The sequence below is a fragment of the Passer domesticus genome, chromosome 10 (genome assembly GCF_036417665.1).
Source record: "Passer domesticus isolate bPasDom1 chromosome 10, bPasDom1.hap1, whole genome shotgun sequence".
Lineage (NCBI taxonomy): Eukaryota > Metazoa > Chordata > Aves > Passeriformes > Passeridae > Passer > Passer domesticus.
Genome location: NC_087483.1, coordinates 42,240,869 through 42,255,949, shown reverse-complemented (window position 1 = coordinate 42,255,949; position 15,081 = coordinate 42,240,869). Strand labels below are relative to the sequence as shown.

General features: G+C 50.1%; 1 protein-coding gene across 6 annotated transcripts in view; it reads right to left on the bottom strand.

Annotated features, from left to right (window-relative positions):
• The window catches only part of FMNL2 (formin like 2), a 110,564-nt gene that overhangs the window by 28,507 nt on the left and 66,976 nt on the right, over positions 1–15,081 (bottom strand). For all 6 annotated transcript variants that reach the window (XM_064435356.1, XM_064435357.1, XM_064435352.1 and 3 more), the window contains exons 3-6: positions 10,112–10,192; positions 7,875–7,951; positions 6,007–6,090; positions 3,920–4,072 (exon numbers count right to left, since the gene is read on the bottom strand). In XM_064435356.1, the coding sequence (XP_064291426.1) occupies positions 3,920–4,072; positions 6,007–6,090; positions 7,875–7,951; positions 10,112–10,192 (395 nt within the window). The remainder of the gene's footprint in view (positions 1–3,919; positions 4,073–6,006; positions 6,091–7,874; positions 7,952–10,111; positions 10,193–15,081) is intronic.

The following is a 15,081-nucleotide window of genomic DNA, read 5'->3' as shown; positions in this document are numbered from 1 at the left end:
TCTGTTTGCTCCCCGAGGCAGGGCAGGCTGGTGGCAGCTCCGACACCTCCCCTTGTGCTCCTCCAGCCAGGGAAAGGGTGGATGGTGGCTGAGCTTCTCCTGCTTCTCCTTCACTCCTGGCTCCCCAAGGCTTGGCCCAGCAGCTGGAGGACTCGTTGGGTTTGATTTCCTGTCTGCTGCAGGTCCCAGATGATGTCACCCCCAGGATATTTACCCTGCTAATTAAAGTCAGATGGTTCCTCTTTCATTTCCACGGCCCCTCCTTGGAAGGGGAACTACAAAACCTTTCCCCTGCAAAAGAGCAGGAGCTGGAAAGCTGAGCCTGTGGCAGCTCCTGCACAGGGGAAGGGTCTGCAAGGGGTGGGAGGGAGCTGATCCAGAGATTTGGGATGGGGAGGATGAGGAAGAGGGCAGGATTTCAACAGCATCGTGGGAAAACCAACAACCAGCAGAGCCAGGGCAGATCCTGGGCTGGAATACAGAGTTTGAGGTTCTTTTTCTCACCCAGATCTGACAGAAAAACGTTTCTGTTAAAGAATAATTCCATAATCATGTTGTATTTTGGGGCCATGGAGCTGCTGCAGGGCTGGAGCCCCTCTGGAGCCAGGCTGGGAGAGCTGGCAGTACCCAGAGCCAGGCTAGACAGGGCTTGGAGCAGGCTGGGACAGTGGCAGGAAGGTTGGAATTACATCCCAAACCCTCCTGGAATTCCAGGACTTGCCCACTCCAGGAGTGCAGACTTTGAATGCCCCAGTTTAATACAAATCACAGCTGATTTCTCCCATCATTTTCACCTTTTTTGCTGCTAAAAATTATCCTGTTCTGCCCCGGCTCCCAGGAGAGCAGCCCAGGGTGGGTCTCACAGAGATGAGGAGCTGAAGTTCATCGGGGCTGGGTGGGTTTTGGGTTCCATCCCTGCAATTTTGCTGGTGGTGGGTTGGAAACTGTGGGGTTTGTATCAACTGACAGCAAAAAATTCCTTCAGAAAGGGAGGTTTTGGCTCATCCCAGCAGTCTGGGGTTTCTGTGATCTCCTGGAGCTGCTCACAAAGATGTTCTGGTAAATTAGGAAGTATCTGACAAAAGGACGACTTCCCCAGGCCCCTGAGCAGTGAAAGTGTCACTGTCAAAGCCCAAATTCAGTGACTGCAGCTCCCAAAACCCTGTCAAATTTAAGCCACAGTATCAAAGCCCATTTCTGGATCTGCCTGGATCATTCTCTCCTCAAAGACTCGACAGATTCCAGAGGAAGAACTGAAGTTTCTCAGTTCAATCCACATGAAAACTCCAATATTTTCCTCAGAAGAAAGGGAATTTCTAATGGGCTGGGACACTGCAAAGCCTGCATTAATATTTATCTGACAGCAGAGTCTGGCTCTCAGCAAAGCTCCTTCTCCCAAAAAAGCAGCAGCGAATCCCCAAAGGTTCTTCCCCCCTTTTCATCCTCCTGCCCTCATTTTGGTGTCGGTTTCCCAAATCCCTGTGCCTCCTCTGAAGGAGAAAACCCCTCTCAGTTGCCAGGGAAACAGGGAGCAGGGAATTGGCAGCTTCAGCAGTGCTGAGAGGAGCTGGGGGAGGCAGCTGGGGCTGGAATTAGGGAGGGAAGGTCCTGGAGCACGGACAGGGCTCTGCCCACCCCGGCCAGCTCCTGAATTTTGCATTATCCCGCTGAGATCTCCTCAGCCTTCTCCTTTCTCCTCCAAATCTTTCAGCCCAGCTGGGATGGGCCCAGCCTGGGGGAGTGGGAGGTGTCCCTGCCCGTGGAATGGGGTGAGTTCAAACCCTTCCAACCCAAACCAGGCTGGGATTCTGGGGTTCCTTCTTCCCACTGCACAGCTTCCACCATTCCAGGAGTTTCCACACAGCCTGGGTGTCCACACGTCCCAAAAAATCTCATTTACCACCTGGAGATGAGACAGAACCTCCTGGTTTTGCCCAAAAAACCCACCCTGCACCCCCTCCTCAGTTGAGCACCTGCCTTGTACTGAGGAGAAGATTCTCCTTCAGTTCACCAGTATTTACTTGTATTGTGTATTTATAATGTACAATATTATAATCATAAAAATTACAATTCAAAAATTAAACTGTAAAAAACCCTCCCTTCTTAAAAATCTCTCACCTACCTTCAGCTTTCAGTTTTGTTTTGTTTTTTAACACACAATCCCCAGCTACTGAAAAAATATGCTTTTAAAAATAGACCTTTTAAAAACCATGTCTTTTTAAAAATAAACTTAAAAAAAATATCCATTTAAAAGAATATTAAAAACACAGATTTTAAAACATGGATTTAAGGGAAAACACCCCTCCAAAACCCAATCCAAAAATGCTGCCCCAGTACTAAGCTGGCTCTGGAGGCAGGAGGAAAATTTTGGCTGGAAACCTCTGTCAGGTCCCATTTCCGTGGCAGTTTTGGGTATGAGTAAAGCCTCTATTTATAACAAAAAGGGGAAATAAGAGCGACAAGGGCTAAAAGCTCTAAGTTTAGGTATCAAACACAACTATTTGCACCATGATAAGAACTCAGCTCTTGCTTCCATGCCAACTGTTTCCCTCTGCCTGCGGAAATCCCGCTCTAGGGAAGCCAACTACGCTGGGAATGATAATGTGCCAAGCACACGTGCTGAGCCCGGATCCCTTCTCCTGGGGCTGGGGCTGTCCCAGCCCGCGTGGGCAGCACATTATCCATGGCATGGCAGCAGTGCTGGCCCCGGGCTCCGTGCCCTGAGGGGACACTGTCCACTGGGACTTACGGGGTTTTCCGGGCAGCGCCACCGGCGGAGCGCCAAGGGAAGCTGCTCCAGAGGCAGTCGGCTGCCAAGCAGCTGTGGCAGCGAGTGAGCTCAAGGTGGTCGGGCAGAGAAACCAGTCTGATGGTGTGTGAGAGGAGATGAGGGCACGGGGAAGGGTGGGAGAGGTGGGAAGGGCGGGAGAACGGGAAAGAGCGTTCGAGCGGGAAAAGGGAAAGGAGGAGACGTCGAAACAGAGATTCAGATGGGAGAGGAATAAAGGGAGATGTGAGGAATAAAGGGACATCAGAAAGGGAAAAGGAAATGAAGAGAAACAATGTAAGAGACATGTAAGGTATTCCTGAGTTAGGCATTCCTAATCCCAAGCACTCCTCCCGAGGATATGGCACCTCCTGCCAGCTCGGGCTCTGCCACTGCTGGCAGAGCAATGCAGGAGCAAAGAACACCAAAAACACTAAAAATCCCCAAAATTAACCGGCCAGGTGATCCTGCTGCACTCCACAGCTGGATTTCTTCCCCAGAGCTCTCCTCCTCTGCACTGCCTGAGGGCTGGGAATTAAATCTTCCAGGTACAAGGTTTGGAGCCACTCAACATTGACTCCAGGCCCAGGGTCAGTGCCTGGCACACCAAAACATCTCTGCTGGAAGGGAAAGGCTGGAAGTGACTCCATTTTTGGACTCTGATATGCTCACAGGATTATGGAGCAGAACTCCGTAAAAGCCAAAAAAAGTCCCAAAAGGATCCAGCACTCTGAGCTGCATCCTGAGTATCAGTACTGGGAGCTGAGGGTGGTGGCTGGAGTGGGACACCCAAGGAATGGAAGAGAAGCGACTGTCAACCAATTCTGGGAGGTGATCCTGCTTCTTCCATAAATAAAACTAAGAAAAGGGAATATTGGGAAAGAGAGAGCCAAGTGTGGAATGGTGAGAGGGTGACAGCAGCTTTGAGGGAGGGAAGCGGCCTTTCCAAATAATCCCATGTCCCCTTCACGGCAGCACGGAAGGAATGTGCTGCTGGAAGAGAGAGGACACAGGATGGGAGCCCCAGCTTCCAGGGGTCCATGGGAATGCTGAGTGACATTTTGGAGACGAGGAATGGCTTCCTCTCCACAAGGAAACACATCTCAGCTCATCCTGCAAAGCTGTGCCCCAGTTTTCCCGAGGGTCCCGTACCGGAGCGTGGAGTGCCTGCCGGAGCGGGAGATGCTGTTCCCCACGGGAGAGGGCAGGTTGCTGCCCCTGTGCAGGTCCTCGATGGAGCGGCTCCAGGGCTTCGACTTGTCCATGGAGCTCTCCACGCTGTTCTCCAGGCTCTCAAAGTCAAACCTGCAAGGAAACACAAATTCCAAGGCTGGGTTAGGCGGGAGAGACGCGCGGAGTTCTCCTTCCCGCTGCAGGTTTTGGGGAATCACAGAATCAGTGGGCAAAGCCCAACGGGACAAAAGCAAAGGAAAAGATCTCCAAGACCATCAAATCCAACTGATCCCCCAGCACTGGGAAGGTCCCTTCCCACCCCAGCCATTCCAGGGCTCTGTGATCCCAGCAGGTGGAATAATGATGGGAAAGGAGAATTGTGGTGCTGGAGGAACATGGAAAAGTTCAGGGAAAGAGGATGAGCTTCACACGGGGAAGGAAATTCCACAACAGGTTCATTCAGGCGGGGAGAGCCCTCCAGGACCATGGAATGCAACCATTCCCAGCCTTGCCACACCACCAGTGGCCCTTGTCCCCAAGTGCCACATCCACAGGGCATTGACTCCCTCATGGACACATCCAAACAGGATCAAACAGCTCCTTCCCCATAAAATAAATCCAACACTGGCTGCTTGCTGAGCAATATCCCTGCCTGGAAGGAAGAGCTGGGAATTCTGGGAGCTCTCTCCAGTGGATCTCCATAAATCAGCTGTGCAAGTACCACCTTGGTTTCCCCCATCCCAGTTCGGCCCCACAAACCTCCCAGCACATTCAAATATCACCACAATCATCCCAGATTCCCTGATTTCTGACTCCTTGCCCGTTGTTCTGCTACTCCAAGCAGGAACTGCTTGTTCCCCTTCCAGCTCCTGAGGTTATTACTCATGTTCCCCATGCGAGAGGGGAAAAACCCAGCGAGCTCCTTGCGTACATTTGTATAAATTTAGGAAGAAAGGCTTTGTACAAACATTTCTTTTTGCTGTGCACGGTTTTTTCCAGTGGGTAACATTTGAAACCATAGGATTTTCCCTCATAAATTTTCCTGCAACTCCACCACAAATCTCTTTTCTGGGCAGTGACAGACGTAAATCTGATGGCAGCCTTGCTAAAAATAAATTATCGGCTCTCCCCAGCTCCAGTTTCTACTCCAAAATTATCTTTAACCTAAGGCTTCTCTTTCATTTTTACAGAAAAAATCTGCTACGATATCCTGAATGAATGTGGATTAATTCCCCAGGCCTGGAATTACCCAGAGCCAGCTTGGATGGGGTTTGGAGCACCCTGGGGTTGGGGAAGGCTCCCTGGCCATGGCAGGGATGGGCTTTAAGGTCCCTCCCAACCCAAACCAGCCTGGGCTGATTCCATGACCATAAAACAAAGTCTCAGCTGAAGATCTCCACTGAAAGCTGATTTTCCCCACCGGTTTTTCAGAGCCCATCTCATGATTTATGACCCAAACAACTAAATCTGATCCCAGCATCCCAGATATCAGAAAAAAACTCGGTTGCCAGTCTTCCCAACTCCCGAAACGCCCCTGGAATTGCTCCTGAGCTGGGCTGCAGCACATCTGCTGCCCAGCAGCCCTGCCCTGCCCTGCCAGGAGCAGGGCGTGCAGGGTGGGAACCCCTTTGAACACAGCAGGAATGAAGAACACCAACTGCAAACCCATCTTTCCACACATTGTGGGATGGGTTCTCCACCCCTAAAATGCTCAGAGACCAAAAAAGATAAAAAATATGAACACAGATTAATAATCCCAAGGTTTAAATTCAAGTTTTGTTTTGGTTCTTTTTTTTTTTTGGCTGCTGTGATGAAATAATTCCAGACTCACATCAAGGTTTCCTCTGCTCCCAGGCCCACAGAATCATGGAATTATTAAGGCTGGAAAAGACCAGAGCCACCAAACATTTCCATGCCCACCAAGCCACTTTTTGAACAATTCCAGGGACTGTGACCCCACCACTGCCCTGGGCAGCCTGTTCAATGCTTAGCCCCTTTGGAATGAAGGAATATTCCCTAAAATCCATGTATTTCCTGGCAGGAAACCCCAGGAATGTCTCACTTACGTGACTGCATACTGGGCAAAGGACAGGTACTCCACCAGGACATCCAGGCCTTTGTTCTCCTCATTCAGGAACTCCCTGACCCATCTGTGAGAGAAACACCAGACATCAGAGCCCTCCTGGGCCTTTGGGATTCCCTGGAATTCCCAGAAAAACTGGAGACAGAGCCACTGCAGCACTCTGGGTCTCACTCATGGAAAAAAAAAAGGTTTTCAAAATGATTTAGAGGACTTTAAAGATGCCTTTCCAAATGTACTGAAATGAGGGGTTTTTGCAGCACTGTGAAGGTCAACTCCTAACACAGGGACTTGGCTCAGTTTTTATCTCATCCTGATTTCCAGCAGGCTGTAAAGGCAGGAAAAGAATCTCTGATGGTGAACATTTAACAGCAATTTTGCCTCTTTTTTTAAAAGGTGTTCACCTGTCGCAGTGAATTCTGGCCCCTGGGTTTTGCAAAGTAATTCAGGAAAGGCTGTTATGCTCCAAAGCTTTGAAAATGCCAAGAACAATTTGAAAATCCACCAATTAAGGGGCAAAGCCAGGGGGAAAAGGAACCTCAGCACAGCCCCAGCTCTTCTCTGATCCCCAACTGGGGCAGCAAATCCCCTGGGAGTGGCTGGGTGCCACTGGAATGAGGGAACCCAGGGAGGGAAGTGGGAATTCCAGGCTCCTGGAGTGGGAATTCATCACCTCTGACGGATTCTGACCTTCAGGAGGGACATTTTTTATCATTTTCCCATGAAAATGACCAGCCTGGTGTTTCACAAAATGTGTTTTGGAAGGAATCCCTCAGCCAGGGCCCCAGAGAAAGGAGCACTGATGCTGTCCCTCTTTTATTGCCCTGGGGCAGCAGCCAGGCTCCTCCTGCTCATCCCAAACCCAGGAGCACCCAGGATGCCTCCAGCCTCTGCTGGGGAATGCCTCGTGCTGGAGAAGGAGGGAACACCTGGCAGGGGTGTGGGAGGAGGTTTTGGGATGGTGCAGCTCCAAGGAAGGTTCCCATCCCCACACTGGGACTGCAATTCTACCCACGGCTTGAAATACCCCCATTCCCTCAAAATCCAAAAAAAATCCATGGAAATGAGCTGGACCCAGGGTGTGAGCATGGAGAAAAGCACTGGAAAAGCTCCCTGGCTGATGCCCAGTGCTGGAGCAGCTGCTGGTCCCACAGGAAGGTGAAACTGGTGGGAACGAGGATGGGAAAGGGATGTCTGATAAAAACTAAACTCTGATAAAAACTAAACCTCTGGCAATTCTACTGCAGCAATTTGGGATGGATTTGCTGCTTTGTGGATAAATCCTGGTGCTGTTGTTCCCAGCCAGGCTCCACGCTAAAGCTATAAGACAGCAAGGGGGCTTGATACATGAATAGTTAAATTTTAAAAATCTAAATTAAAAAATTAAGATACTATTTTAAAACATTATTTATTAAAATTAATTTATTGATTATTTAATTTTAAAATTTATATCTTATAAATTTTTTAAATATATATACAGATGTTTATATTTTTATCCTGGACACAGCTTCACTCCCTGTGCTCTGGCTGAGCAGGAGCTGAATCCAACCTTTCCTCAGCCCTCAGAAAAATGTGGATGAATCCATCAGGAAAGGATTGAAGCTGAATTATCCTCCTGAGATGCCCGGCTCCCCTTAACTAAGCCCATCAGGCTTTAATTAGCAACCAAGTGCCATCAGTTATTGACATGCAAAGGGGTGTATTCTCAAAGACAGATGCCTTTAGAATTAAAAAAGGAATTATTAAATAATTTTTAATTAATAAATAAATTTTAAATTAAATTGATAACATAAAAATATAATAATAATAATAATTTAAACATTAAATTGAACCAGAGGCATCAAAAACTCTCACCCAATGTGGTTTGTCCTCAAGGAAATTTCCAGTTCTCGGAGCACCTGAGTCGACTCCTGGACCCGTCTCCTGAATTTCTGCAATGGAATGAGCAGCAAAAATAACAATTAGGCTCCATTAAAAAATATCAACAACTCACCCAGCACAGAGGGAATGAAGATAACATGGGGGAAGCTGAGAACTCCTCTAAATCCCCAGGAATGCAGCAACAACAGCCCAGCAGTCAACAAAAACACGTGTGGAGAAATCCCTCCTGTTCCCAGGAACATCCTGGAGCTTCCAGGATTAAGGAAATTAAAAGCCTGGAGATAAATAAACATTTCTTTATAAGCCAAGCTTTGATTTAACACCAAACTTTCTCCCGAAGGTTGCAGAGCCCCTGTGCTTTAGAAATGAGGTGGCAGAGATCCAGTGGGGGCACCTCAGTCCCATCTGGAGCAGGGCTGGAGGATCCTGCTCTCCCTGCCCGTGGGAAGGTGCTGAAACAGCTGGAGAAACCCTCTGGAGCAGCTCTTTTGGCACATCCTCACTGCTGAGCAAGAGCTAAGTGGGCGAAGAGGGACAAGGGCAGGCTCAGGTGGGATCTGGGAAGGAATTCCTGCATGTGGGAGCGGCCCAGGTGGAGCCATGCAGCAGAAGCTGTGGCAGCAGGAATCCCATCCCGGTGGGATGGGCTCTCCCATCCCTGCCCGTGCCAGAGGGGCTGAGGAAAGGCTGCGGGTGATCCGGAGCCACCCGACAACAGACAGGAAAGCAGGACAGCTATTTTTAGGCCCTTTGGGTTTCTCACGGGAGCCCCGGGTAAGAAAGGCTCCAATGTGAGCCCACGGAGCGAAGCCAAACACGGAACAATCCCCAAAACCCTCCGGAGGAAAAGCACAAAGGCCCCGTTCACCGGGCTGGGAACGTCCACACAGGGAAACGCCAGGGTTTCCAAGGAAATGCCTCCCTGGCTGGAGGCTCCAGCCACAGCACTGCTGTCCCAAGGCTCCTCTGCCCCAGGAGGGGCTGGCAGCACGGGGAGCGAGGGGCGCCTTCCCCAGGATCCGTGTTCTCCACAGGGAACCTCCCTGGATCACTGCGGGGCACCACGGAGCAGGGGCTGCTGGGCAGGAGGCACAGCCAGGCCAGGGCAGCCCCTGCTGGGCTCTGCTGCACTGCTGGGTGGGCTTTGGAGGCTCTTGTGCTTGTCACCACAGATGGAGCTGCTCCCTAGAGATGGGAGGTGATCCCTGTGGATGGCCATGGATGGAGATGTCTCCATGGATGGAGCTGTCAGCATGGATAGAGGTGATCACCATGGATGGGAGATGATCGCCATGGATGGAGCCATCAGCATGGCTGGGAACTGTCATCATGGATGGGAATTGTCACCATGGATGGAGCAGATCACCACAGAAGGAACTAGGGATGGGAGCTGATCCCCATGGATGGAGCTGATCACCATGGATGGAACTGATCCCCATGGATGGAGCTGATCACCATGGATGGAACTGATCCCATGGATGGAGCTGATCCCATGGATGGAGCTGATCACCATGGATGGAACTGATCACCATGGATGGAACTGATCCCCATGGATGGAGCTGATCACCATGGATGGAACTGATCCCATGGATGGAGCTGATCCCATGGATGGAGCTGATCACCATGGATGAAGCTGATCCCATGGACGGAATAGATCCCCATGGATGGAGCTGATCACCATGGATGGAGCTGATCCCCATGGATGGAGCTGGTCACCATGGATGGAACAGATCCCCATGGATGAAGCTGATCCCATGGATGGAGCTGATCCCATGGATGGAACTGATACCCATGGATGGAGCTGATCCCCATGATCAAACAGTGCACTCAGCTGCACTGAGCCTCTGCCAGGCAAATTCCCAGAGAAAAGGACTCAAAAGTCAGACACCCCCTCCCAGGGGTGAGCAAAGGGCCATCAGACAGGGGTTGAGCCAAAGCCAGGCCTAGAGCCCAGCCCAGAGACAATTTGTCAGATTATTTACTGGAGCCAACATTATTAAAACAAGCTGTGCTCCCTCTCAGATGGTCCTTGGCTTCCCAACATCTGCTCTCCTTCCCAAGCTGGAAAACTGCAGCAAATTCCCAATTTCTCTCTGCTTCTCCCTGGAACTTTGCAGGGCATTTGCACAAAGGCAGGAAGGAACCTGGACCCCAGGACCATCCTGGCTGAGGAACGAGGGACAGGCAGGAGGAAACAGGATGCTCCTCACCTTCCTGGTCACTGCTGGGTCCAGATATCCCTTCAGCTTCTGGATGTAAGTGTGTGGAGGATTCTTCACTTGGAATCTTTCCTGGAAAAGAGGCAGGAAAAAACATCAGCCATTTTCCTGTATTTACTTTACCCAGAAAACACATGCACCACATACACATTGAACAATATATATTTGCAATACATTCTCTTCCTAAGTGGATAATCTATGCATGCAATTAAAACAGATTTAAATGGATCTCGATATTTATATCAATAGCATAAAAGGACACCTTAAACATTCAGTGGGAATTCTGAATTTTAGTTGCACATCCATCTGAAGTTCCAGGGTTTCTGCTCAGCAGGAGCATGGAGAGGAAGTAGAAGGGTCAGGAGAGCAGATGCGTGCACCAACACAAAATCCTTTTTAATCACTTGGAAAAAACCTTCCCCTACCCCAGGGTGCTCCAAGCCCCAGTGTCCAGCCTGGCCTTGGGCACTGCCAGGGATCCAGGGGCAGCCCCAGCTGCTCTGGCAATTCCAGCCCAACCAGGAATTCCCAGTTCCCAAACTCCCATCCATCCCTGCCCCTGGCAGTGGGAAGCCAGTCCCCAAGACCCCAACTCCTCCTGCAGGGATCACTCGACCTCCAATCCATCTCCCCTCAGCCCCAGATCACAGATTTTGGTGACAAACACCAGCTCTGTCTTCTGAGAGCTCCCTGATTTCTCCCTGCTTTCCCAGTGTCCAGCTGGGAGTTTATCCCACCAAGGCTGTGAAACTGAGCTGTTCCATGGGCAGTGTGTGCTGTGTGTGCTGTGTCCAAACCTCTTCACAGCATTCCCAAACATTCTGATCCTACTTGTATCTTGGAAGAACTTGAAGCTATTCCGGCCCTTTCCCTGGAGGAAAGATCTCATCCCAATCTCCTGAAATTTCCTCTTTTATCTGAACCTCCCTTTATTGGGTCAGGATTCAATTCTGACTGCGTTATGCTGAGGTTATTCCAGAATGAACAGGACACTGCTGCCCAGTTACCAGAACTGGCTGAACACCACAAGTTCTTCCTGTTATTATCCTGCTGCTTGCTGGAAAAGAAGTAATCCATCATGGCCAGCAGGAAAAAAATGAAGGAAAAACTCTTCTGTGAGCTCCACCAGCCCTGGTGGGAGCTCTGGAAGTCACAAAGCACTCATGGCTTTCCTCTTTTACAACTGGATTCTTTTTCCATGCACCTCCACATGGCTCTGGAATTGGCATTTCCTATTTTATCTAAAAAACAGCTCAGAGAATGCAAAGTTCTTCACTGAGGGCTCTTCTCTGGACACAGTGACACCAGCAGGGTCTGTCCTGCTCCAGCACCAAGTCCACCATCGTGGATTCCTCTTGGCTCTCTCTCAGGGATTCCTGGAGCCAGGCTCACCTCAGTGGCTCCCATGGGGCACACAGAGAATTCCTGGACCCCAGAGTGGTTTGGGTTGGCAGAGCCCTTAAGGATCCTCCAGTTCCAGCCCCTGCCACGTCCTCCTGGCAGCAGTGTCCCATCCCAACAACGCTCCACGTTCCCTCTCCCATTTATCCTCCCCTTTCTGTGCCTGAGCTGTGTTCACTGCAATCCCCCAGAGAAGCTCTTTTGCTTTTATGGATTAATTCCCGTTCCCAAGTAATCCACTGAAGTGACAGGAGCTTTTCCCAGCCACCAGCTTTAATTGCCTGGAATCCTCAAAATGAAATGTTTAAAGAGACTCAAGGAGCACATTTAACAGTCTGGGATGCAGCTACTGGATGGTTTTGTTTGTTTTCTTCAAACCTGGCTGTAATTATGTATTTATGTAATAATCTCTGCAGCAGCTTCATGTAAAAAGATGCTGCTCATTCTTGTGGAGTGGAATGATTTGGGTTAAAGGACTTTCCAGATGCTGTCCATGAGCAGCAAACACCAGCAATGCTCCCACCTGAGGAGTGACCAAAAATTACTTGCAGTAAACATCTCCTCGGCCTGGAAACATTTTTACAGCCCCCTCAAGTGTTTCTTTTTTGCTGGTTTGGAAAGCTAGGAGGGATTAGCCTTTAAAATTGCCCGTTCCTGGCTATGATTCCTGTCTGGGTTTATCCAGCTCGGAGTGTTTTATATTAGAGGCTGATTAAGAAGTTGCAAGGGCCAGGCTGTGCAGTGAGGCCTCCAAGTCAGCCTGGATGTCTGGTCACAGCCACCCTCTTCCCAAAAATCTGACTGGGAGCTCCCAGGGGCTGGGAATGGAGCTGGTTGCAGGCTGGAATCCACTGGGATCCTCTCACGATCCTCCTTGGGAGCATCCCAACACCCACACCTCCCAAGGCACTGCTGTGCCTTAGAAACCACAATTAAAGAGTTAAGAATCCCTGCTTTTTTTCCTGTCAGCTCCTCCCCTCCACTTCTGGCAATTCCCACCCACTCCTTGGCCAGCTCTGCTTCCAAACCCAGGATTTAACACCATCTGAATGACGAGGTCGGGCATTTTTACCCCACACACAAAAAGCCTAAAATCCGGATTGGAGCGGCCAAACCTTGCTCAGCAAATGCTGTGGGGTGACATCACGACTGGGACACGGTGGCTTCCCTGGATTGAGCCATTCAGACACAACAAAGTTCCCAAATCCTGGTGAAACCCTTTTTATCTCCACTACGTGACTGCTGTGAGCTCCAGCATTATCTGCAGGCTGACAGGACAGGGGCACGGAGCAGCAGTGACTGCACACTGCCTTTGTCAGCCACCTACAAAGCAAACGAGCTTAATTCCCAAGGATAAAGGTCCTTCCTGGCTTGGAAAATCCCTGAGGAGGGGTGTTGTGAGCCAGGATGGAACAGCACAGGGAATGCAAGGACAGCAGCACTGGAGAGCAACGGGATGAGCTGGGCCCGGCACCTTCCTCTGGGGAGGATTCACTGGGATTAAGTTCTGAGAGGGATTTGGGACAAGGCATGGAGGGACATGGGGAATGGCTCCCACTGCCAGAGGGCAGGAATGGATGAGAGATTGGGAATTGGGAATTCCTGGCTGGGCTGGAATTCCCAGAGCAGCTGGGGCTGCCCCTGGATCCCTGACAGTGCCCAAGGCCAGGCTGGAATAACCTGGGATAGAGGAAGGTGTGCCACCATGGCAAGGGTGGGACTGAATGGCTCTAAAGTCCTTTTGAACCCAGCCCATCCCATGATTCCATAATTCAGGGGGAAAGCAGGAGCACAGCACCTCTCCTGTGCCTCTCTCAGCCAGAATTAGCACTTTCTTTTCTGACAGACACAGAAAAAAACAGGGACTGGGGGGACTTTGCTTCAGCAGCCAAGAGGAACTGCTGGACTTCTGCACTTCCCCTTGCACGTGATCCTACAGGGAGCCTGACATCTCCTGAGCACCCAGCTCTGCAAAACGTATTCATTCCGGAACCAGGAAATTGTGCCTTTCCCAACAATCCTTGGCTCCCAGAGCCATTCAGGGCATGTTTCTGCATCAGCCCATGTGTTATTCCCATTATTATCATTATCCTGCCTAAGCTGTTTCATTCTTGGGATTCACAGATGCTGGGGAAGCACCCGGGTTGGGATGAGAATCCCACAGGCTGTGCTGGGATTGGGACAGTGGGGAAGGAGATGGACAAGGAGATGGGGAGCAGTGGCTCAAACACATCATGAACATGGTGCAGAATTCCCCATTTCCCACAGATCCAGAGGGTGGCTCGGTCCCATCCCAGCAATCCAGACATTCCCACCAGCAGAATGGTGTCACTGTGGAAGTGTCCTCGTGGAATGAGGGGACAGCAGCTGCTCATCCCTGCACTAACGAGGAGACAGAATGATCCATTCCCCCAGGATTAAGGATCCATTCCCCCAGGATTAAGGATCCATTCCCCCAGGATCAATGCCAGCTCCGTGCTGGACCCAGCTGCTGCTCCCTCCGACCCCAGGGGTTCCCAGCCCTTCCCAATCCCAAATCACTGAGCCTGGGACTCCTCATGCCTTTATCTCCAACCTCTCCATCCCTCCTTGTCTGACCTTCCCTGAGCCACCTCTCCCAGGGTGACCCAGCCAAAGGAATGAAGTGTCCAAAGTCCAGCTTCTCCTGAATTCAGTAAATCATGGGATTTTCCACCCTGTGTTTACCCCACCAGGGCAGAGCCCCTGGAATACACCACGTTTTTTAACCTCTCCAACCAGAGTTCTAAATGGTTTCTGCAGTGCATGCAAAGTGATGGGAAATCCTTGGCTGGATATTGGCAAAAAACCTCCTGGATCTCTGTTGGGAAAGGGTCAATGGCACCATCAGGGCTCCCGGTCTCCTCCTCATTCCTGAGGAGAAATCTGGAGGGATTGGTGACAAAAAATGGCACAGAGCACCCCCACAACACCCTGCTCCTCCTCAGGCCTTCTCCACCAGCCACCCACAGCAGATTTCCTGGCTCTCCTCTTTTCCTCCTCCTTGTACCTCACCCAGAGAGGTGGGAGCAAGCTCTGAGGACAACAATTTGGAAGGTTTATAAACAAAGGAAGAGAAAATCCCACGTGGGAGGAGTCCTCCACAACCAGCCCAGCAGCCCTTACAATTATTGAAACAATGTGAATAATCCCATTCACGGCAGATTATTACTAATTATTATTGTTGTTGTTATTATTTCATCATGATGAAACTGGTTCCCCACTTTGTTAATCTCGTTTTTGCAAAAGTGAGAGTTCCTTTTTGGGGATTAACTCTTAATATTCTCCACATATTCCACAGATGAATATTCAGGATCTGCTGCACAGATTGTTTAGAAAATACAATTTCTGGACACTTTTTCCTTTCAGATCTAAGTTGAAAAGCAGCACAGGAGAGAAAGAGTTCATTTCCTCACTGATTTACAAGAAAAAACAGGTGAAAATGGTGTAGTGGGCAAAACCAAGGGAAAACAGGAGTCAAAATTTGCATTTGGAATAAAAAAATCCTGCACAACCCCTATTCCTGGAAGTCCCCTCATCCC